This window comes from Lissotriton helveticus, chromosome 2_2 (assembly GCF_964261635.1).
Source record: "Lissotriton helveticus chromosome 2_2, aLisHel1.1, whole genome shotgun sequence".
Lineage (NCBI taxonomy): Eukaryota > Metazoa > Chordata > Amphibia > Caudata > Salamandridae > Lissotriton > Lissotriton helveticus.
In genome coordinates, this window is record NC_136060.1 from 43004365 (window position 1) to 43030353 (window position 25989).

Below are 25989 nucleotides of genomic sequence, written 5' to 3' on the forward strand. Positions count from 1 at the left end.
GTCAAAGGTGGACTCTACGCAGTGTTTGTGGACCTCAGAGCTGCCTTCTATTTGGTCCTGATGGCAGCTCTTTGGTCTTTGTTGAGAGAGATGGGTGTTCCATAGTATTTATGTGAACTCATTGAGTACCTGCATGAATGTACCTACACCCAGGTATGTTGTGGAAAGTTGGGTGATGTGACTGTACCATTTTCAGTGAGTAAAGGAATGTAGCAGGGTTTTTTATTGGCACCAACCCTTTTTACCCTGTTTATTAATGGACTTGTAAATTGCTTAAATGAGTGTGACAGCAATGCACCTAAATTAGTAAGCATGAGAGTTCCTGTTCTTACATTCGCAGATGCTACGCTCCTTCTCGCTAAGCCACCCATGGGGATCCCAAGAGTATTGGACCAGTTTAGCAAATTTTGTAGTTCTGGGGGACTGGAAATTAACGTGTCCAAAACTAAATATATGGTTTTTAATTCTTGCCATACCTCTTGCTTGAATCCAATGCTGAATGGGATCCCACTCAAGCAGGTCTATACCTTTGACTACCTGGGTGTTAACTTAGATGGGAAGATGGAATGGACCCAACATATCTCCAAGTGAAGGCTAAAATTAGAACCGCAGATTGGTGGCCTGATGAAGATTTATCGTGGGCCTCACTTTAAACCATTTTCTCAAGTTCTTTATTCATATCATTCCTTGAGGGTGGCCTTATACGGTGCGGAGCTTTGGGGGTCAGATAAAACATCAAACAGCTAGAAATAGTGGAACATCGTCTTTTAAGGCCCCCCCTTGCTTCCCCTGAAGTTTAATGCTTGTCTTAGACCTATCTCAGAGTGGGTGGCAATTAGGCCTTTAATCTTTGGGAGGAGACTTTGCGTTACCCCCAAATTGACATTTTACCATAATGGTCTTGAGGAAATCCTTAGGTATCCTGCTACTGAAGATCTCTCCTGAATGAGACATGTAAGAGATATGTTCTCTGAATTGGGTTTAGATAAATCGATGGAAAGACCCCGGGGGAAGCTGTAATTCTATTTCAGTAATTGAAAGGAAATCATTGTTCGATCTTATCAGTTCAATAAATTCCTAACTTTATCAACATTGGGTACATTAAAAGGAACATTTTTATTGATAAATGATTTTTACTGTGCAGTCTTTTCTAGATGATATTGAACCAAACATGGCCAGGAAACTTTATATCCTCTTCAGATATGATACTTTGCTACGTTGCACTTTCACCTCAAGATGAATGGAGTCACCTGATCTTGCTGCCCATCCTGTGGATATGTGCGAGGATCTGTAGCCTAAATGTTGTTTTTCTGCCTGGCCTATCGCAGGGTGAGGGCCAGGTGGATAATTCCAATCTGTAGACGTCTAGCTGTCATAAGGCACCTGGAGGTGTGTGGAATCCTTCAGACAGATTCATCGGCCCCACAGGTGTTTTCAGTATAGAGTTTTTTAAATGATTATGTGGTTTGAACGGAAGAAAACGGGATTAGCTGCCTAATTTGATTGATTACAATCTCCAAATAGATTTGTTGGCCTCAAAGGTTATTGGAATATCAGTTTTTTTTATTATGAGTGTATGGTTTGTCTGGATGAAAATGGGAGTATCTGCCTAATTTGACAATTTAGGAACTTTTAAGGTGTACAATTGATAATGACCAATTGATTTTAAGATTTTAAATCATTTGTATTGACCTTAGGAAACTGTGTGGCATAGTAATACGATTTCATTCATTTATTATTTTAAGATTATGAATGTATATTATGATAATGAAGGTTTTATGATTTTATATGCATGTCTCTTTTAAGGAATTTTTATTTACTGAAATAAAGAGTGTTGATGATGATGCGTTTGAGATAATGGAGGGCAAACAAGACTGGAGTCTGGGAAGGTATAAGGATGTCTTCCATAGACTAGACTTTCAAATCGAGCTTAATAACATGACATAAAAGTGGACCAACATTTTAGAGTTTCTGAGAAGAGAGCCTAGAGCTTCCTTACATTGACTGAACGGAGAAGGCAGGGATAGAGTACTGTTGAATACCTTGGAGCAGAGGGGAGGGCAAGGAGATACTCTAGAATTTGTTGTGATCTGTTTTTCTGAAACCACCTGAGAAATGTGCCCTCGATACCTATTCCTTTTCTAAGTGCTTTCAGAAGGCTGGCGTGGTTAAAAGTGCCCAATGCCAAAGACCAGTCTAGGAGTATAAGTGGCTAAAACCTTCTTCATTCAAAATGACCAAATATTATCCAGGAGTTTATCATCCTCAATCAATTTATTAAAGTGAGTTGCTACACAACTTTGAATGCTCTATATGGGACATGTAGATTGGAGGCTGAGTGGACATTATTCAGATACTCCGGGTCAGCTTTATTTTTTGTATAAGAAGGGAGTGACCTGACCAAGATTTAGGTCATCAGGGACTATTCCTTGTTTCTACAGAGGTATTGTCTACATTAGTTCAAAAGTAGTGCTGATGGTATTGCTGATATTCTTGTGACGTGAGACCAGAATGGGATTTTTCAGGTGGGAGTAAGGTTTGAGTCTAGTGATAGTGTAAGAAATTTTTCTGTGAATTACGTTCCTGAAATCAAGTCAGATCTGAGAGTACGAGTACAACATGAAGAAGAAGGTAACCAAACCAGTCTGCCAGCATAGGTTGCTACTCTCATTCTAACTATGAGATCCAGTGTGAAGCTTTTCTGTTGGGTGGTATTGCATAAAGGTTTGTATGACCAATATTTAGAAGTATTCAGTACAGAAGGGAGACAGATAAAGCAAACCGTGTAAGTCAAACTTCCCAAGGAAGATATTGTTGGACCGTGAGAACAATGCATCTATAATCAGATCTGTACGGTAGTCAACAAGCATAAGCATGTTTCCAGGTGGGTGATATATTAATTAGGAATTGGTCATTATCCTCTCAAAGGTTAATAGTCTACAGATAGACACTGGAAGGTAAGTATTATTTATTGTTCAGACCTTTGCATTGGATCACATGTTTGTACATGACTGCCACCTCACCTCCATTGGTGAAAGAGGGACAATGGCTTGTAGGTGAAGAAGTGGGTCAGCATGTGGAAACGTTATGTAAAATTTAGGGTGAACACAAATATTTTCCACAATTGCATACAAATTTGTGTATTAAGGAAAAGTATGTAATCATATTTTGTCATTTAACAGATATATAAATGCTTTTTAAAGAATAGAAATGCATCCAATTGAACTTTAACGTTTTATGTAGTCTTGTTACTTGTAGGGCTTCTCCTTGTAATCAGATATTAGGAGGGAAAGCTAGCAGAAAGCTTAATAAAAAATGTATGCCTTTAGCTGTTATCATGAAGGTTTGACAATGGTGGTGGTTATATGCAGCACATAAGACAATTTAAAGAGCCAGCCCATGTGACGAATATAGTGCAATTCAGCTGTTTACGCCAACTCTATGAGCGTGCAGATGTCCGCTGGCCTTTTATAGACGTCACTCACCAACATTGGTGGGTGAAGCCAGCCATAGAATGTAAGGGTCCTTTGATAGTTCCCCCGTCTGTCTGCCTTTAAACAGGTAGGGAGGAGGGGAGTTTGTCGGCTTCCTTCCTTCTCAAAAGCACATGCTGTCTGCACATACCTTATCTGCCCCTATCTGGCAGCATTTTCAGGACAGAAAAACAGGGCTGTGATGACCTTGACTCACTGGCATGCGTCCAGGATGATTTCAACGCACTCCACCCACATACACTGACTTATAGAACTCAGCAGACTGAGCAACACTACAACACCTCTAGCACCTGAGGGTAGTCCAAAAGTAGGGCTTTTCTGTAAGAATGTATTAAATTCATTCAAGCAATGTGGATAATTATTCCAATTTTATGGCACGTGGAGTATGGATAATAATGGTCCAGGTTGGGTCAAAGGAGAACGTTTCCTTTGACCCTTATTATCCATACTCCACATGCCATAAAATTGGAATAATTATCCACATTGCTTGAATGAATTTTATAAATGTGTCCATTTATCATTGTGGCCAGGTTAATAAGGACGGTGATTTTGAACCGATCCTCCATATGTAAAATACTGTAAATTAATTCTATGTCACCATCGTAAAGACTTTCCTTTCAGCTACCCAATCGCTCAAACACCCCCCAACCACCGTACCCCCTTTCTGCACGTTCCTCCCTTGGGGCAATCTACACGTTCATATTTTATGAACTATAATTGTGATTTGTACTCAACCTTCTAGTTGCAATGAATTAAATTGCCTCAGGTCCTTGAATGTGGTCTGTTGCTTTTTTCCTTTGTATAAGTATTAAGTACTACGAGCTGATTTTTTTATAGCATGCTCTAAAGGATTTTTTACTTTATAACTGCATACAGATTACCTCTGCTAATTAAGTAAGGTCCAGGACCTCTGTTTTCTATACCTAACTTCACCCAGGTCCATGACCAATTAGGGTTACCCCATTCCCATAATGGTTCTTCAGCTCCATGGCTGGACTGGGAACTGAAGCCCGCTCGGGGAAGTAATAGTGGGTAGCACCACTCCCGTCTCACCACTGCTGCTTGGTTACAGAGGGCCAAGAAAACCTGCCCCTGGTAACAAAAAAGGCCCCCCAGGGGTCCAAAACCAGCCCCACCCTGGTGGCTCACTGGGGAAACACTTGGTGCCCTCTACGGCCAGTCCAGCCCTGTTCAGCACACTTAGAGAAAACAACAAGGAGAAATACAAATATTTTTCCTCGTTGTACCTCTAAAAGGAACACATAGCATTTTGACACGTTTACTAGCCTTGGTAAATCTGGAAATGCTCCGAAATCCATAGGTGGATGTGTGGGAATGACCCCTCTTCAGCCATGGAACGCCTTCCCAGGGCAAAGTAACGCAAGGCAGTGACTTGCGCTGCCATGGGATACTCCAGATTTACCAAAAAACGCAGGGAATCCCAAGCCGGACTTGTGTTGTTTGGTAAATCTGACCTAAGGATTGCATTGCCCTTGTGACACCATGCAGTGCATCTCAATCCAGTGATAAATCTGGCCATAGAATTACATAGTAAATCCTCTCTTTTTCTACCAGAGTCTTTCTTGACTGCACTGTCCAGTACTTTCTTGGAGTAGCTCGAAATCCAGCCAGTGCTCCTCGCTTGGCTTCCTCATACAGGTCATCTATGCTACAGATTCTTTTAAACCTGATAAGTTCGCCATATGGGATATTCCAAATAGTATTCCTTGGATGGTTGCTTCTACCATGAAAAGTGCTTTTGATGCAGTTGCCTTTCTACAAAGTGTGGTGTTTAGTTTTTCATTGATCACTTGCAGTTTGATGTCTAAGAAATCTTTCTCTGTTTCACTGTAATGCAGTGTTCATATTATGCCTGCATAGACAAAATCTGGATATTAGTTTTTTTTGGTCAGAACAACGCATTGCTCACCACAAAGAGAACAAGCACTGGCAAAGGCAATAGGTTTCACCTATGCAAGATCTATTGGCTTTGTCAATTTTTTTAGACATGTTTCACATTAGCGCGAGCTGCTGTGCAACATGCCTGAAAATCAAGAAAAAACAGCGATAGGCCCGTCCATCTTACAACACCAGTGACACTGAATTATCTTGGCAGAAATGATCTGCTTCACTATGTCTAGTATCATTCTTAACATCATCCTATGCATAAACGAGGAGACAGGAGTACATCGAGAAACAGACTACAAAAGTGCATTAATGTATGCCAGTTACTTGGTTACTTCCAGACGTGAGTCTGTTTTGCTCTCAACTTTCAGTTTTTTTTGCCCAAATGCGTAGCTATTTAACCAAAGACATCCCTTCAGCTGGTTTTACTATCTGCCCGAGTGTGCCCAGGTTAATCATAGAATTGCGAATTACATTTTTAAGTGTCCTTAGTGAACTTTGTTGTTTCAGTCATTAATAAAAACAAAATGGCATCTTTTAGGGGCCTCTGACATAACCACAAGCGCCCCCATCTCACACTTGAAACAAAAGGATTTAACTGCATCTTGCCTTTTTGCTTTCTGATCAAGATGTACACACAGCACATGCATACTGCACTGTACTAAATTAATCCATAAAAAACAGAGCTGTCTTTTTAATCAACCAACAAGTCTCACAGGCGCTGCACGAGCCAGCATTCCAGACCTCTGACTATAAATTACACGCGGGCACCAATGGATAAACATAGTAGCAGAGCAGAGCTTTTTGTAGAAAGATGACCACGCAGTCATTTCAGATGTAAACAAGTGGAACACTTGAATCCCTCCATCGTGATTTAGAAGAGCTCTTTGCGGAAAGAGGACACTCTGACATTTCAAATGTAAATATGTGCAAGACCACAATCCGTACACACCAACAAATGGAGATGTACATGTAGATGGCTTAACATTTCAGATATAAATGTGTGTAACACCACAGCCTGTGCTTAGTAACCGAGTACACATCTTTGCTGAAAAATGACACCCTGATATTTCATATGTAGACTCGTGCAACTCCCCAACTCCTGTATCGTAACCTAGAAGAGCTGGCTGAGGAAAGATGACGACACCAGTATTTCAGATGAAAGCATGTGCAACACCACAATCCGTGAATGGTAACTGAGACGAGCTGTCATCAGAGTTACCTATCCCAGTATTCAGATGTAACTTGTGCAAAACCACAATGAGAGCACAGAAATCAAAGTGAACTCTGTGCAGGAACAGGACACTAACATCTCAAATGTAAATATGTGCAGCAGCACAATCTTTGTACAGTAACTGGAACTCTCAGCAGAAAGATGACTGCACGTGCATTGCAGATGTCAAAATAGGGAACGCACACTGCATGCTTAATAGCAGAGCAGAACTTCAGAACTTTGACTATACAAACATTTAAGATGAAAACGTGCAGCAATGCTATCCCTGCACAACAGGAGATCGGGACTGGAGAGCTGACCACAGTAAATGGCAGACCTAATGAACATGCCTTGTAATTCCCAATAAACCAGCTTTGAATCTGGAACTTGCTGTTAAACAAAGATGTCAACCACACGTGTTCAATCCACTGGGCTGTCTCATTCTTCGTGGAGCTAAGGCTCAACAAGTACTCAAAACAACATATGCTGGTGAATTTAAACACCCACACAAAGCGTACCAAAGTTGTACCTGTGCCGTTCTTTGGCAGAACACATAGCGTAGTCTTCACTGTGCAATATAAAGCCTCCTCTTCCCACCACATAAGATTTGCTGTACAGTGTGTGCATGGGACACTGATGAAACTGCTTCACATATAAATATACTCTGAATAACTATCACTGAATGCCAAGTGCTTTAGAGCTGCCTAGGTGCCTTTTCTGTATTGGGGGTCCGAGTAGACGTTCCATTGTAGGGGAGTCTGTGTCCCCTCGGACGACAGAAGTGTGTGAAGCATGCCCAGATATACTAAGCAGATGTACGTCTTCTTTGTTCATCCTACAAGAAAGAGCTGAAATCGGGACTGTTTCACCTCGTTGGTAACTGGCGCTCAGGTAAAGCCCTCCAATACGACTGAGTTGAATTTGCACTATATAAATAAATAAACCTCCCCAGAAAAAAAACCTCAGGAGAGGCCCGGTGAGGCAGGGAGCAGCAACAACATATGGAGGACAACACACGGGAGGTGCAAAACCTAAACAAGCAACTCTATCCTCCAAAAGCAAATTCCATAGGGATCCACTTAAATGGCTGGGCTCCGGGGTGTGGTCAGACATGCCATGTGCCGGGGTCCCGTGCTGAGGTTTGGCACCAGAGAAGGGGAGGAGAGAGTGGATCTGATTGACTCCAAACTGCTGGGCATTGCACTGAGCGCCGAGGATTGGAGCATGAAGCCCGGCCCCTGCCCGCCCCCCAAAAACTGCCTCATCCTGCCTACCAGCCAGCCTCCCCAGTACCACCCTGTGCAGGGAACACACCAGGGACAGATAAAACCAGGATTGGATAACTGGGGAAGAGATTACACCCCGCAGCCTGCCTTCAAGATGAAGATGAGCAAAGCGAGGAGATGGAAGGGGGTGGGGGGCAGGAAGAATCACCAGGCACAAACATAGTGACAGCAACTTACAGAGGAGTGTGCAAACAGGAACAAAACAATCCATGAGGGAGAGGAAGGAGTACATGAGAATACACAGCAACAACCTACATGGGAGAAAAAGGAATGCACTTACACGCACGCAAATCAAGAACATACTTGGATGAGAAAGGAATTTACGCACACCAATAACTTAAATAGGAGAAAAAATAAACACAAAGGAGTGTGAGTGAATCAGGGGGACAAGAGGGGAAAGTAAGCACAGGTGCATGACTTGAAGTAAAAAGAGTGGGAGGCGGGCGGGAGTGCAGATGGCGTGCTCACTAGTAAAAAACTAAGAAGTTTAAGCCGGATGAGAATTAGTAGTTGGACCATGGGACACTGATAAGAAAAACACATGAAGAATAACAGGAAATACTATGCTACAACCAATATAAATGGAGGAAACGGAAGTGGCAAGCACAGGAACAAATGAAAAGTAAGGGCGATATGTAAGCCCCTTTGAAGATTTATTCTAAATACAATAGATTTCCCAAGTGAAACATAAAGAAGGCAATTAATCACAGCCAATATGTAATATGTTTGCAATGGCACCTCATTGTAAGTTAGCATCACCAGGGTTGCCTATATAATCTGGATCCTTGCTCCTGGAGCCTTAAGACCTGTTTATATGTGTATTGGAAAATAGTGACCCCTGCACAAACCCCGGTTTTTACTGAGATCCGCCTTAAAGGAAGTAAACTTCAGTGTCATGGCCAGTACTTCACTTTGCCAACACGTTTTTCTTTCAATTCTTCATTGTTTTCTAAAGTTACCCGTGTGTTGTATTGCCCCAAATTATTTGGAGCCTGAACTAGCAGATTCACTGAGCTCTAAAAGAAAACTAAGACTTTTTCAGAGAAAATTAAAACTGGCAGGTGTCTCTCACTCTTTCCCTGCTGAGTTATGATTAGGTAGGTGAGAGTGGTATGAGTCAAACAAAACCTGTCATGGAATCATTCATCAGCAGGTGGTATATAGAGACACATCCCATAGCCCAAATCTATACTTACACACAGCAGTTGGTATTTTACACAATATGGCAATTGTTGTTTCATCTGCAAATTCTGTGCATTAGAAAGATTGTAAATAATATGAGTAACTAAGACATTATATGAATTAGATTAAATATGCCCCAATCATATTTCATCAAAACATCCAGTATCCATTAGTCTAAAGTTATAACTATTTAACAGCATAGTTGTATTAGTCTACCTCAATTTGCCAAGTCATGAAAAGCCTCACTGCATACCTAATTGTGCCATCACTCCTGTAGTCTGAGCTCCATGTTTCAGCATCCCTGCAGCACCTGGTGTGTGTCCCAGTCCTTAAATCGAGCTAGGAGTTACCAGTGGGGGCCACTGGCACTAATTTTTGGGTCCTGGCATTTATTTTTCCTCATCAGATGGTTCCTGAGAGCAGGAGAGGGAATGTGCACAAAGGGGAAAGATGGAGGAAGAGAAAAACCGAAAAAAACTTCACAAAGGGAGACATTACTATCCTGCAAGAGTGAGATAAAGGGGCAGAAAGTGTCTGGTTGACGATTAATCAGGCATGAGATTGATTCCAGACTAGGCAGCTTTGGTATTCAGCACGTTGGTGGCGACCATGGGCTTCTGAGCAGAGCTTTGTGCACCAGCACTTATTCTTCTACAAATTAAGCACTGGTGTGTCCAATCTCACCATCCACTATTATCTGATATGCCTGCCTTATACATGGTTCTCTATGGAACTAGAAGGGGTTCAGCTCATGCTTTGCTCCTGTTTCGTTACACAGAATAGTTAATAATGCTTCTTCAAAATATAGTAGAACATAGAGGGCCAGATGCACAACTGTTTTTGTGGTCGCAAAGTGGCATTTGCGACCGCAATAAAAAAGGGATGCACAATGTACTAACCCTAATTTGCGAGTGGCTAATCAATTAGTGACTCACAAAATATGGTTAGGGACTCGCTATTAAGAAGGGGCATGCAAAGGTCGTCCCTTCCTAATAGCGAGTGCAAATGCCATTTATGAGTGTTTTTGGACCGCATTTACGGTCTCAAAAAACTTGCAGTTTACCACCTACTTTAAGTAGGTGGTAAACCATTTGTAAATGGGAAGAGGTCCCCAAGGGACCCATTCCCCTTTGTAAATGAGTGCGCAAATATTTTTCAAGAGCAGGCAATGTTCCTAGGGACCTTAGAAAATTAAACTGGAAAGTTTCATTTTTCTTTTTTAAATGCATCCCGTTTTCCTTCAAGGAAAACGGACTGCATTTAAAAAAAAAAACTGCGTTCCCCCAGATGTCACAATTCATTGAAGAGAATGATATACTTTCAGACTTCCAAACAGTATTCCGTCCGGGAAGAGGCACTGAATCTGCCCTCCTTGCCATCTGGGATGACCAAAGAATACAGTTCACCGCAACGGGGTTGCTGCGCTACTACTCCTGGACCTCTCAGCTGCCTTTGACACGGTTGACATGACACTCTGAAACAAAGACTCTATGAAGCCGGCATAGAGGGAACTGCTTTAGACTGGATAGCGTCCTACCTTCGAAACAGAACTAATGTCATCCATACCCCACCTTTCTCGTCCAAACCATACTCCACAAAAGCAGGGGTCCCTCAAGGTTCTATCATCTCGCCCATGCTTTTCAACATTTACATGAAGTCATTACCATTACTGATCAATAAATTTCACCGCACGTGCTATAACTATGCAGATGACATGCAAATACTCCTTCAACTGGAATGCCCCAAAGACATTGGAAAATAACCACATTTCAGCTGTCTCAGAGCCGTGGAGCAGTGGATGACCTGGAGCCATCTCAAATTGAATGCTTCAAAAACTGAAATACTCACGTGTGGCGATTGAAAACATTACAACCCGCTTGCCGCATGGCCTGATGAACTGGGATCACTGCCTAAAGTATCGAAGGAAGTAACAAACCTCGGAATGACCATGGACTCCAAGCTGTCGATGAATGCCCAAGTGGATAAACTAGCAAGATCACGCTTTGCTACTATAAAAACGGTGCGACGAATTTTCCCTCATTTGGGATTTTCACACGAGGTCCAAGCTACCATCTCCCTTGTTCTGTCCAAACTCGATTACCCCAATAGCCTCTACCACGGATCACCTTTAACGACCATGAAAAGACTACAACGGATTCAAAACTCAGCTGCCAGACTACTCTTGCATATCAAACCGCGAGACCACATCTACCCTGCCTTGAAAGCCCTGCATTGGTTACCGGTTGCCAGAAGTTCCACGTTCTAGCTGCTTTGTATCACCCACAAAGCAATACATAGAATGGGACCGCTCTTCATCAGGAATAAAATCACCAAACACATTCAACAAAGGAACCTCCACTCTAAAGGAGCATCTCGCCTCAAAATCCCACCATACAAGAAAAAAACCATGGGTGGCACATCCTTCTCTGTTCAAGCAGCCAAACTATGGAACTCTTTACCCCCCAACATAAGGTCCACCGACAACCACCTTATCTTCAGAAAACTACTCAAGATTTGGCTCTTCCCCACATAAGCACCATACGCAAACAGAAATTTATAGCATAACCCTCTGTATACAAGCCTTTATTTTCACTATAGATATGTACCTATCTTGGGGTATTACTTTGTATAAACATGTAAAATAATTATGTTGTTGAGAGAAAAAATAATAATAAATAAATAAAAATCATCTTTGGTCTACATGTACATACTTCCATTGTGCTTCTATGTACCTTCCATGTACTTGGATCTGTGTGTCTGTTACTTTTCTCCTGAAAAAGCATATCCAATGCACTAGCACTACCCTATTTATCATCCTGTGCCTCTATCAATATCTTTAATCTACATATACTTACCTCCTTTATGTATCTATATACTTTCAGTGTAAATATGGATCTATATATTTATCACTTTCTTCTAATTTAGCATTTCCAATGCACTACCCTATTTCTCAGCCTATACTTCGCTCAATATATCTTCTAGCCCAACCTTCTGACTCATCTCAAACTTCTTCTACTACTCCTTCCAATGCACTACCCTATCTCTCATCCTATACATCTATCAATATATCCTCTACATCCACTCTCTTATTTATCCCAAACCCCCTACCACTACTATGATTGCCAAAATAACCCTTTCTAGACTCTCTCCTACTCTACCCCTCCTTGCATCATCTGACACCTCTTTTACTATACCAATCCCCTAAAACAAACCTTTCTAAACTCTTTCCTCTGAGTCCTCCCCTCCAAAACTCCTTTTTACTCATCCAAAAGCCTCCTCCTATTGCTAAGACCTAAAAAAGAAAGAAATAAAAAAGAAATCTTTCACTCTTTTATCCCTCCACTATCCTTTTCAATCGAAATTAACAGACTAACATGTTCACTTCTCAAATCCCATATTAAACTATACTAATATACAACCCAAATAACTGAATAACATATCCACTACTCAAATTACTTCATATATATTTTTTTTACTATTCTAATTTTCAACAGTAATCCTTTATGGGTTCCGGAGTGGCGTGCTACTCGCCAGAAAAGCGATTCAACACCCATCAGGGGTAACAAGTGCTATATGAATGCAAATATTTCTTCCCCTTTTATCCCTCCGCTATCCTTCTCACTCCAAGTAACTGACTAATATCCACCACTGAAATTACTTCATATTTCACCATATTAATTCACCACTAATCCTTTGTAGGCTTCCTGAATAGCGTGCGTCAACAAGCGCTATATAAATACAAACCTTTGTTCTCCTCTATCCTTCTGCTATCATTCCAAATCCAAATAACTGACTAACCTATCCACCACTTAAAATGTAATTGCATGTTTCACTATACTAATTCAACACTAATCCTCTATGGGTCCCGGAGTAGCGTGCTACTCGCCGAAAAAGTGCTTTGACGCCTCGTCAGGGGTAGTAAGCGCTATATAAATGCAATTACAATACAATACAATACAATACAATATATGAAAATACAGGCCACAAAAAGTGGTTGCAGATTGTGAATGGACTTTTAACTACTAGTCTCTCATATGCCAGTGTAACCTAAGTACCAATAGGTCATGTCACAAAATATTTAGTCACAGATCTATCAGGATATTGAATATTAATTAGACAGGTCACTATTTGCAGCTGCCTGCGATTAGCGAGAAACACGAGGATGGTGGCCTGTAAGCAACAAAAGACCATAATCCCTTTTTTGAAGCAGCACATGTTCCTTAAAAGAACAGGTTCTGCTTTAAAAAACAATAAAGGACATTTACAAAGACAGCGGGTCAGCAGGCAGAGAAAAGAGTTCCTAGGGGACCTCTTCCCCATTGTGAACTATTCAACACCTCCTTTCAGGTGCTGGTAACTTGTCAATGGCTTGAGACTGCATTTGCAGTCAAAAAACATTGACACATCTTACCATACTGTGTCACAATTATAAAGGAATGCTGCTTTTACACCCTCTCTTACTAGAGATTCAGAATGTGTTGTTAAATCCATTTTACGAAACGAAAATGCATTTCAGATGGCGGCCACCACAAACAATGGGTAGTGGGGCGGGTGTAGGGTACGCGCGGGAGGGGAGAGCGAGGGGGTTTAGAATATAGAAAAAGAATAATACCCTAAGGTGCTGGCCGCCTCCCGCGTTGTACTTCCCCTTCTCTTCCTTGCCCCAGCAGACACTGGGACCACGTCAATGACTTCCATCCAATCCCAGCGCTTCTCTCCTGCTAGGAGAGCGGGGCAGGGATTGTCCTGATTGGGCTGAAAAGACACTCTGTTCAGGCCAGGGAGTCTGTGGGGGTTTCTCTAGCCCGGCTGTACAATGCAGCCGGGCTGGAGAAACCTAAGTGCGCATGTGTGTTTTGATTGGCCTGGGACGGTGGTCCAAACACATATGCGCACTTAGGAAGTGCACATAGCACTCCTCCTCCCGTGCCCCACCCTGCCACTCCTTGCACAAGCTGGATCAGAGTCGGCAAATGAAAAATGAAACAATGCCTGAACATCGTTTTATTTTTCAATAGCTGGCTCTGTACCTGGCAGTGGGATTGCGCTCCTCTGCCAGTGCGGAGGAGCAGCCCCTGTTACTGACTCACAAAATGTGATTAATCATTGCTAAAAATGATTTCGCATTGGCAAACGGTGTGACTTTGTGAATTATATGGTTTGCAAACACAAAATAGTTTCCTACATCAGTCCCTTAGTGTTTAAACGATGTCTTCATTAACTCAAAGTCAATAGTACCTTTCGTTTGTGCCAGTAAGAAATCATGCTTCCTGTGGTGTGCATTCAAACTAAAATTGGTTTCTGTGCCTGTTGGATGCACCTTTACTGTCCTATTAAATTATATGTGACAGCTATTTTTTACGGATAGTTTTTTTATTGCAACCATATGGTCTCCGCATTTGTTTTTTCATTCGTATTTTTCGTTATATGTTTGTAATTAAAAAAAACTAAAAATACTACAGCATCAGGTTGCAGGGGCTGGATTTATCGGTTTAGCCAATCCTTATTATATTTTGATTGGTCATCCCACATAAAAAAGCATGACTGGCAGAGCAGGATTTCAGATTTTAGAGGCAGATATATGCTGGCCCTTTTAATAGTTAACGCCAATCGACTGCAGAAACACTGATGATATCATTTATTAGTCTGAATGTACCTTGGAGTCATCTGAGGACAAAGAACTGAGCTAAGATGCGTGGCTTCAAGGATGCCCTGACAATTATCCCCTCTGAGGTCCATGAAGAGACCGTGAGCGCTAGCTGCTAGCTCTAGATTTTCCTTTGGTGACAGATGGTATAAAGACCTCACAAAATGTTATTTAATTTAATGTAATTTTAATATCCAGAGTAGTGGAGCAATGCATTGCTTTGGAAACAAGTGACCTCGTCACCTTACTATATTTTTCTGGAAACGACAAAGTTATACTAGGGATGGTTCTAACACCCCATTGGGTTATAACACTTTATTTTCTTTGAAGCTGATTGTCCCTGGTGATAGTCATCCCCATAGAGAAGAATGGATATCAGTGCTTGGATGTTAAGGGTTCTCTCTCTTCTGTTGCTGATGTACTTGTTGTGAACAGTCAAAGAAACAAGTTGCTGCTGTCTGTGCAAGATTTAGTAAATCCTAATCCGCCATCTCAGCTCAGTGCGAGGGAACTGGAGACCATTGGTTCTGAATTAGAATGCACCTAGTGTAAAGGGCCAGAGAAACATGCTGCTGCATGTGCAAGACTTAGGGAAGTCCCATGATGTGCAGTGGCACAAATCACCTGGGGATATCCCTGGGAGGTGGGACTTCTCAGGGAATTGAATTTCCTAGTTAACCATTTAAACTCGCTGACAAGAAACAAGCTCTAGATACCATTGTGTGCAATCTGAATTCGCTGACCCTGCACCATCTGAGCTGAGGCTTGTTGCTGCAAACTGCTGAATAAATGAGACTATATGCTTTCCATCAGTGCCTGCAGGACATTCCAGGTGTTCCTTGGCCCAGAGACTGTGACTGCCTGACTCTTTAATAACCATTTCCGGATCGGGGGCATAACTCCAGCAATCCCGCTATTCTAACACCCAGACTGTTCAGTCTTGGAACCCTGCCCTCTGTGGTTACAATCTGGAAACCGCTTGAAATACACTCATATGTCCTATTCTTTAGGCCAGAAACTTTAAGGCGTCCACTTTATAGATAAGATTCAAGAAAACCATTAGCAAATAGCCATCACTCAAGATCACTGCCTCATTTGAAGGGAAGTAAATTATCAGCATGTTTTCCGGCATTACTTTAAGGAACAATCAGGTTAACCCTCAGCTGGGACAGGCTGGTGAAAAGGAAAGAGGTGATTACTCAAATTCATCCATCTGGCAGGGCACAAAGGCCATTCACAGCACAAAAAATACATACACACGCCCATGTCACACAAACGAGATAACTGTGTGCATATGTAATGAAATCTTGCTCACTGGGAGCGTTTAACCTCAGATATTTAAGGAAAGTTAGGAATGCAGATGTGTGTGTAGTGTAATCAGTGGTGTAACACTAAATGATGATGCCCCACTGCAGAATGTGATGAGGGGACCCTGAGTCTCCCATACCTCATACATATTGATTGGATTTGAGCTAAAGAGTGTCCCCCAGAAGTTCTGGCTCCTCCTAAAGTATTAGGCTGCAGGGCCCTGGGTTACGCCTCTGTGTGTAAAGTAAGAAATATGAAAGTTCTGAGAGGCTCCTCTATAGTCATTAGAACGAATGAGGGACTGCTCCCCTATTCCTACATGCTTGCCATACTTCCATTAGGCGTCAATAAGCTTTTAGATCCCTCAGTTGTATATGGAGTTCTCTCATCGGCCACATGTACACAAAGAGAGAGAGAGAGCACAGTCTGGGCTGTATTACAGGTCTCATGCAGCTAATATCTGGTAGATGAAGATACTAAAATATATCATCGGTGAAATATATCACACTCAGCTTTATGCACTACATTGCAGGAAATAGATATCTCAACACAAAGAGGAACCTATCTAAAACCTTGCAAAGGAGGGCAGTGGGTGATGTATCCGGGTTAACAGCTCCCTGGTAACGGGATGCCCCAGTGGGCTTCCTTCCCCACGCTTCCAACTCCTATTTCCTGGCTCTCACAAGGTGGCGACAAAAATAAAGAAAATAGCAAGATTTGAATTTACGCTCAAAACACTGACCCACCAGACACCCATGCTAGAATTTGCTGGCCAATATGGACTTGGCCTAACACGGCGGAAGAAAGGTAGTACTGGGTGGTGCGGGCAGTAATTCGTTTGTTGTAGCCCCCGGCAGCTATTCGTTTGTTGTACCCCCCGGCCTCCTACCCCCTGGGGCTCAAAGAGGTCCTGGGAAATACTGATGCACATTCTTATCAGACCCGTATGGAAGAGCAAATCCCTTGGATACTTAAAGGCAGACATGACTCCGGATCCACTGTACTTTGAAAGACTATGTTGTACACGGGCATCGCGAGACAAATGGAGATCCTATGGATTACCATGTTGGTGATGGCAAGGAGTCCCCTGAATCCCATCTTGTTAGGGAACGGTTGTCCACGTCACAATAGCTATCCTGAATATTACCTTGAAACCTGGCTCCCCTAGACCATATGGAATCCCTGGCCTTCCCATGCACTGCTTTGCAGATACCGCCCGGGGGGAAATCTTGGACGGGTGTCCATTAGGTACAGTTTCAACCAGGAAACTCTACAGGGCAACGAGGCAGAACAGAATCATCTGCACAGCAGTACTTGTACTACCATTATAATGGTCACCACCACCTTGTTAATCTCCCATCATACCCTTGAAAGTGAATGGAATTCCTGCCCTTGGCCAAGGCCAAAAACTGGTGCAGATGCGACAGGGACTTCATTAGATCATGCTTCTGTCCAACAAGAAATGGTGTGTATACAAAAGTTGTCTTCAATCGTATGAATATTGGTTGATGCACAATTTTTCTAGATTTGATCCGCTTCAGTTGCAAGTTGCATATGGCACAGTTTTGGAGAAAGTTCCGATTTAAAGGTTGTTAAATTTGTAGACAAATATCATCACGTCTGTCTTTGCTCGCAGACTTTTGTTTCTCTCATTGGTGTGTAAAATGTGTGAACAATGTAAAACAATTTACTGGTGATTTTTCTATTTATGTCTTTTCTATTTGCTTTATGAATGTTGAAGTCTTGTATTTTCTTTTTAGGTTTGCTTGTTTCATGAAAGACAGTGCAAGTGGAGCACTGCCTAATATAACGTTGCAAGGAGCAATCTCTGGCCTATCCCGAAAGCAATGCAACACTAAAACAAATGGTAAAACGTTCTTCTTTGCTATTGGGAATAAAATTGCTATTCTTTATTCAGTACGTAGGCCACATGTATTGCTTTGCTTCATATTTTTGTATGCTGTTGTGGAATTACCAACCTTCCAATTTACTGCTTTACGTGCCACTATTTTTAGATCATTCCCCTGTTTAAAAACATCCCTAAGTAGGAACTCAGACTGGTCTACTTTCCAGTTATAAGCCAAGGCACAATTTTAAATACAAAATGTGAACAATTAGTGCTCTTTTTGGAGGGGCCATACCTGTTAACTATATTGTCCAGGAAGGGTTTCAGCCCTAACTTCAACAAACTGATCTGTCTGCTCTATATGAAGCCCACGGCGAGACTAAAAGCAAATGGGTTACTGTTGGACCCCTTCCCAATAACACGTGGTACCAGGCAGGGATGCCCTCTCTCGCTGCTGCTGTTTGCGGTGGCCATCAAACCACTGGCAGCCAGAATATGCCAACACCATACGGCAAGGGGGCTTGGGTTCACGGACAGAGGTTTAATAATATCAATGTATGTGGACGACATCACGCTATACATCCATAAGCCAGATGGGAATCCTAACCCAGTGTTGGGGAGGTTCTCCAGTTTGGTGGCATGTCTGGAGTAAATGTGAATTGAACCAAATCGTTGCTTTTGCCCCTGACCGTTGCTCCACTTAGGACAGAACTGGAGTTTGCATTAACCTGGGCAGATGGATCAGTGAACTATCTGGGCATATAGCTCAGCAGAGACACACAAGAAATATGGCGTATGAACTATGGCCACCTACTGGAGTGGCTGGAGCGTAAGACAGCAATCTGGTTCGCGTTACCACTGTCTCTGGTAGGCAGAATAGCCATAATAAAATGTATAGTCCTGTCCAAGCTCTTATATTTATTCGCAAATGTACCAATCCCCCTCACAAAAGCATTCTTCAGAACCCTCCACTCCATGATGAACGCCCGGTATGGGCTGGGAAACAGCCACAAGCTAATTGGGAACTACTGACACAACTGCTTTTGCATGGTGGGCTGGGTGCACCAGGCTTCGAAATATACGCACTGTGCGCACAAGCACAATATCTCCACTATTTGGTGCACCCTATCCAATTTCAATCGCAAGTGGCAGTTGAGAAGGACATGGCTGGCCAACTCCACTGCAGGTAGCTTCATATCAACCATATCACAGAACAAACGGGGAGGTGAACACTGTAGAGACATTGCTATGGGCTTGGGAGGGTCTAAGGTAGGGTACCGGAACCCCATCGCTCTATACGCCCTCCATCCCACTAGCGTACCGCCCACTGATCCCCCCTTTACAAGATAGAGGTGCTATAAAGCGCGCCCGCAACATGTGCCTAAACACACTAGTGGATTTATATCCAAGTGGGTAATTTCTAGAGAGGCTCAAAAATTCAGGGGATGCTCCAACGCCCATTCTAGAAATGCGCCTATACTACCAACTCAGAACCATATTCAAAACTCTACATAGCTTGTTTCCAGATGCGACCACCATACTGACATCATTAGAAAATGTATTAACTATCTCTTCACCTCGTAAGCTATTTACAAGTCTTTATAATTCAACTCAAACAACCGCAATTCTCACCACAGCTCGTGTGCTGGAGCAGTGTCCGGCAGACCTAGGCGCGTCCCCTACGGACGACTAGTGGTACCACTGCTGCTCCCAGCTCAGGCACCTCTCACCAAACTACAAACTCATTCATTTTACGTTTTTTACACAGGTTGTACCGTACACCCTTACAGTTGCACAAAATGGGATTGCGACTGAATGCAAACTGTTGGAAATGTACCAAGAACAAACAACTTTTCTGCATTTAGCATGGTCCTGCCCCCCATATCCCGATACTGGGAAAGAGTATATGAGATCATACATTAAGACACGGGATTCGGACTGCAGTGCACACCGCTAGTTGCTTTATTGGAGCATGTCAGGAAGGACACCCCCTGGAGTGGGTCGACTCACAGCTATGATGTTACTGCTCACCAAACGCAGGTTAGCGATACACTGGGGTGTTAACATGTTCCCTAAAATAGACACCTGGGTACACAACATCACATACTGTCAAGAACAGCTGGCGGCCTTCTGGGACCTAATACCACTAGCATCTCGACCAAAAGATATTTGTGAGCCATTCATGGCATGGGCCAGGGAGAAGAATATGACACTGTCAGACATTACCCAAGTCGCATTAGGTACATAACCATCAGTGCTTCTGAGTCGGATGCTGAAACCCTTTTCTCTAGACACAGAAGCCTCTTGTAAGTTACATTCATACAGCACGTCTATACGCAATACTACACAAGCACACGCCTAGTGCACTGCCTGGGTAACCTGTTAGATATTTCAATGTTGCCTAGATGTACTGTTTTGCTGCTTTTATAAACATGTATACTGAGATATTGTCTTTACCTTACATGACAATTCCTTTACAGCGGATTCGTAAAACAAACTGTAACATCGTTTAAGCTCTCTGGTGTATAAAAAGACCTGACATGCTTTGTTGTACACTGTAACACGCAGTACTGGAATTTAAATATGGCGTGTAATGTTTTATTCATGTTTACAAAACAATAAACAAATAAAAAAAACAACTAGTGCTCTTTGGGAAAGTTTCCTTCAGGCACTAGGTTCTTTGGATCAGCAGCCTTCTGCCATTGGCTTGAGACATCGTCAATCACTTTATCGATCCGTTCACAATAGCAGTATATTCTGATGACCTCCTCAGCCCTCTTCAACATCACAGTTGAGACGTAGATGAGCAATAGCTCCTCCCACCAAAACAGTCACCAAGACTAAAATCTAAGTTTCCCATCTCTCTGTGATGCTTTCCCACCTCTTCCTACATTCTACAGTCACTAGGTGTATTGCAGCAGATAAGTTGATAATTTTCAAAGGATATGCTTTACCAGCCCCATGCTTTAGCCTCGTCGGTGTGGCTCAGCAAAAGCAGACCCCGTGGTGCAATAGACCATCACATAAGAGCTTCTGCGCAGAAAATCCAGGCAGGGACCGTGGCAAGCACGCTGACTTGCAACGGCGTTCCACTCTTGTTGCATGTACGAAGCGTTTCCCAGCCACAATGGTGAACGTTTCTCTGGAGGGAGGAGCTCATAAATAAAGAAGCAACTGTTGTAGCTGATTGTTGACTGGATACCAGAGAAGTATGCAGTATGCAAGTCTTCCAGTGGGAGTCTTGTTAGTTCATTGGTTCTGGTCAAGATAGAACTATTTCCAAGAATGAGCAGCATCTTCAGTGTTTTCTTTTATGGAGCAGCTTATTGGTGCTGCAGTGGGAATGAGTTTAAAATAATAAGATTTAGTGTCTCTCTCTCTCAGGGCTGATCCCCATTCCGGGTTTCCTTCTCCTTGATTAGAATATGCAACAGACCTTGGCCGTTGTATTTTGAGGAGCAAATGATCACATAAATGATAAACAGACCAGTTTTAGTTAGTTTTAAGGGCTTTATTTTCATTTGAGATTTAGTAAAATCTCCTTTTATTCAATTAGTTCAATATCTCATTAAAATAGCAGAATTGATAATGAAAGTATGAGTAGGTCAAAATCATAATAATATTGTATCAATCGCATTCTATAAAGGAAATAATTCCTATTCTAAGAATGGGTCGAAAAGGTGCCAGAATGAACCTGTGAAGAGCTCCAGTTCAAGAGATAAAAGTGAGATAGAGTGTAAAGCTCAAATTCAATTAATCAATAACATTAGAATGTGAAGCGCAGCTACTCACCCAAAGGGGTCTCAAGGCGCTGAGGGGGGCTCAGCTCCTGTCGAAGAGCCAGGTCTTGAGGTCTTTCAAGAACTTGGAGAGTGTTGGTGTCAGTTGGAGGTGGATAGAGAGAGTGCTCGATGCATTGGCCGCGAGGAGGGAGAAGGAGCATCCTCCTGTTCTGGTCTTCACGATGCGTGGAACCGTCATGAGAGATAGCTGGGCTGAGCGGAGGAATCTTTGGGATGCATGGAACGAGAGGCGTTGGTTCATGTAGGTGGGCGCAGTGTTGTGGAGATCTTTGTAGGTGTGGGTGAGAAGCATGAAGGTGATTCTCTTCTCGACGGGGAGCCAGTGTAGTGTCCGTAGGTGTTGGCTGGTGTGGCAGTGGCGCAGTAGGTTTAGGACTAGTCTGGCGGTGGTGTTCTGGATGGTCTGGAGTTTGCGAGTGATGTACTTATTGATCCTGGCGTAGAGTGCATTGCCGTAGTCCAGTCTGCTGCTGATGAGGGCGTGGGTGATGGTTTTCCTGTGTTCAAGGGTAATCCAGTTGAAGGTCTTTCGGAGTAGGCGGAGGATGTGGTAACAGAAAGATGTGACAGCTTTGATCTAGCGGTCCATTTTGAGTTCAGAGTCCAAGATGATTCCGAGGTTGCATGCGTGGTTTGTGGGAGAGTGAGGGTTCCCGAGGGCGGGGGGCCACCATGTGTTGTTCCAGGCATCGGGGTGTGAAGCCATGATGAGTACTTCGGTTTTGTCAGTGTTGAGTTGTAGGCAGCTGTTCTTCATCCACCTGGCAACAGCTTCCATTCCTTCTTGAAAGTTGTGTTTGGTTCGTTGGATAGGGAGAGGGTGATTTGGATGTCGTCTGCATACGATACAATGTTGAGTCCATGTGATCTGACGATGGATGCGAATGGGGCTATGTAGACGTTGAACTGGGTGGGTCTGACTTTTGCCGGATACAGGATTAGGGAGATCACTCTAAAATTCTTGAGGTTGATGGTGTCCACCGAGGGGGTTTTCAGGAGGGGGTTGATCTTGGCGTGTTTGCACTCATCTCGAAGGAGCGGTTGATGATTCGTTGAAGCTCGAGCGATGATGTCTGCGGGTCTGTGGTATATGCTATAAAGAAAGAGTTATGAAACTCAGGAAAGCGCAAAGAAATAAGGCTAAATATTCATGCATAAGTAGCAGCCACAGCAATAGGCAATGTAGTTCAGAAAGGTAGCAAAACTTCCTACCTTCAGCATTAAGGGCCCCATTTATGAGGTTTTGCCATGGGGCAGTGTCGCAAGCCTTCCTGCTGCGCTGCCCTACGGCAAAAGAAAAAGGCAGGAATGGTCCGTATCTATCAGATATTGTGTATTCCTGTCAATTTCACCTGTGCGGGCACACAATGGGCTGCAAGGATGCTTGACTAGAGGGGATGATTATTTTTGTGCAGTAAGGGAAACCTTCCTGCATAAAAATATTCATAAGAGGGGTGTACTATTTCAATGTGTGCTGCAAAATGCAGCACACATAGAAAAAGGAAAAACAAAGAGACATTAAGATATTTCTCCTCGCTGTTCCTCGCTGTTGCCTCCCCTGGGAGGAGTACGTTTTTTGCGCTGCAACAGATTTACAATTCTGGGGCAGTGTCACAAAGCGGTGGATGGTACTGGGAACACCCCAGCACACCCATTGCATGCCCCTTTAATGCAGAAAACTGCGGTAAAGGGAATGATATTAATGAGGCAGCATTAAGTAAAAAAAAGTGATTAGTGATGCCTCGTAAATATGCAGCAGTCTCCTGCCACACAGAACGTCACAAAAAGTGACATTCTGGCAGCAGAAGGGGCCGCATAAATGAGTCCTGTAGTCTTCAGCATTCAGCCCCAGGAGTGGATGGGGAATGGTGTATGGAAAAGCATAAGTGTAAAAATGGCAATGTGCATAAAGGAGGCAAAACGTGTTAACCTACTCTAGGAACCTGCATTATTCTAAACAGTCAAAAAGAAATGTTGCATCTTGTCCTCCTCTTGTCCAATTGGCTCTCTGTATTCTTCTGAAAAAGGCTCACTTCTTCCTTTCCCACGTGCAAGACAATGAACTACAGATAGTTATCATGAAACCTATAACTAAATTATTACCGTGGCTACATATGAGACTTTCAATTCCAAACCTCCTTTCCCACAAGCTTGACTACATTTCTAACCTTCTAATAAAACAAATTGTATGTTAGCTAAACAATGGACTATGCAAAATCAAAACACCAGCTGTAACAAGAAATTATGTAGCTCCACATCCCCTGTTATAAAATAAGTGAAAGTATGTTAAAAGGTCAACATCTCTATTCAAGCATTACATTCTTGTGTGATTATTTTCATAATTCATCCAATGATAACGTTTCTCAGCAAACATTTAAAAAAGTTATTAATATTAATCAGAAATATTTTGCAGAGGTAAGGAAAGCTTTTAATTAAAGGCATAGCCATGACAAGGCCAACATTTCAAACATTTTATGCATATTTCAACACATCTAGGCAATTCATTTCTGAAGCAAACCAGCTTTAGGCATTTTTTGAGGGCTAGTATGAATAAGTATAACTGCTTACTGTATTTTGTACATTTTTAAACTTCTTTTTGGTTCAATATAAATTGCATGTTAATACTGCACATGTGTCAGTCAGTCAGTCAATCACTTTTATTCGATTTTTTAAAAATCATAAAAAGACACAGGATACATTTCAAAGATTACACACAAAAAGAAGAACAATCATAAAAAATAAATATTTACATAATATATGTACATAATGAATCAGAGAACATATCGTCAAAGCGATGATTTGTAAAGTGACATATGCATGAACAATCAATATATACAGTCGGAAAAAGATTTTAAAAAGAGACAATTAAAACATTTTAAAACATCAATATTTCAGAGCATCTATATATCTATTGTCTATTATAGTTACACTTAGGAGATTTCGTTTATAATTAAACCATTATTGCCTTTGCTGCGCTTCTTATTAATGCGTACTCCTGCTACTAAAAAGTTGGCAACATGGAAAGTGACGCGTGCATTGTGCAAAAGTTGCAGGAATAAGAGTGCAGGCCTAACTTGCAAAAAACCAGCCTCTCTAAGGATGGGAAAGAGATATTTCCTTCTGATTTTATCATAGTGATCACAGAACATAATAAAATGTAAAGTGTCCTGAGATGAAAAGTTGTCACAATCACAAGGTTTATTGTTATCAGGAGTATCCCATCTGTAATATGTGCCCAACAAAAAATGAATTAAATTCAAACGAAATCTAATTAAAAGAAAGCGGTGGAATGGTTTATTGACAAATACCAGGTAAGGTTCTGGACCTGGGACAGTTTTAAGTGTAAAGTTCCTTTTCACTGTTATTTTTTTTTTTTTTTACTGCACATGTGACTTTAACTATATTATTTAGCATTTTTATTTATTTATTTTATTTAGGGGTTTTTGTAAAGCGCATCAACCATATCCTGGAAGATATCACAGCGCTGATATAGCAAGCTATCATTTGTATAGGCATTAGATGGCACAGAAACCTCATCTGTATGTTGTTAACACCCAAGTTTTTTATTTCTTCCTGAATCTGAAATGTTCTACTGTAAGACACAGATCCAAAGGTAGCCTGTTCCAATGAACAGCAGTTAGATGAGAAAAGGAGGGGCCTCCAGCTCTAGGGGGCACATGCATCAATATTGCATTTTGCGATTCCTTAATTGCGAAAAATAAGGAATCGCAATTAAGGAATTGCAAACTGCAATGCATCAAGAAATCGCTATAAAATTAGCGATTTCTTAAAATTCCTTAATTGCGATTCTCTCACAATTAAGGAATACCTCCCCATCCATTCCTATGGGCCTAGAGGCCCATAGGAATGAATGGAAAGACATTCTTAATTTGCAATTCGCCATTAGAAATTCGCAAATTAAGAATGCAATTTCAAGGGTGCAGGGGTGTCCACAGGACACCCTGTTGCACCCCTGAAATCTGCTTAGAAGTACATTTTGCACACTCACATGCCCCAAGGGCATGTGTGTGTGTAAAATGGAACTTTGAAAAATGCACTTTCGTGCATTTTTCAAAGTTTTCGCAAAAATTTGCTCCCCTTATTTGCGAATTCGCAAATTTTTAGAGTTTGATGCATTGCATTTAAGGAATCTCAATTTGAGATTCCTTAAATGCAATCGCAATGTAAGAAATCGCAATTTTGCGATTTCTTAAATTGCGAAAAATAAAAAAATGTTAACACATCCCAAAAATGGAAATTGCATTCGCAAACGGCCGAATTTTGCGATTCGCACCATGTGCGAAT

General features: G+C 42.1%; 1 protein-coding gene across 2 annotated transcripts in view; it reads left to right on the plus strand.

The window, feature by feature from the left end:
- The window catches only part of LOC144821267 (plasma kallikrein-like), a 524784-nt gene that overhangs the window by 70265 nt on the left and 428530 nt on the right, over window positions 1-25989 (plus strand). For both annotated transcript variants that reach the window (XM_078678094.1, XM_078678095.1), the window contains exon 4: window positions 17796-17902. In XM_078678094.1, the coding sequence (XP_078534220.1) occupies window positions 17796-17902 (107 nt within the window). The remainder of the gene's footprint in view (window positions 1-17795; window positions 17903-25989) is intronic.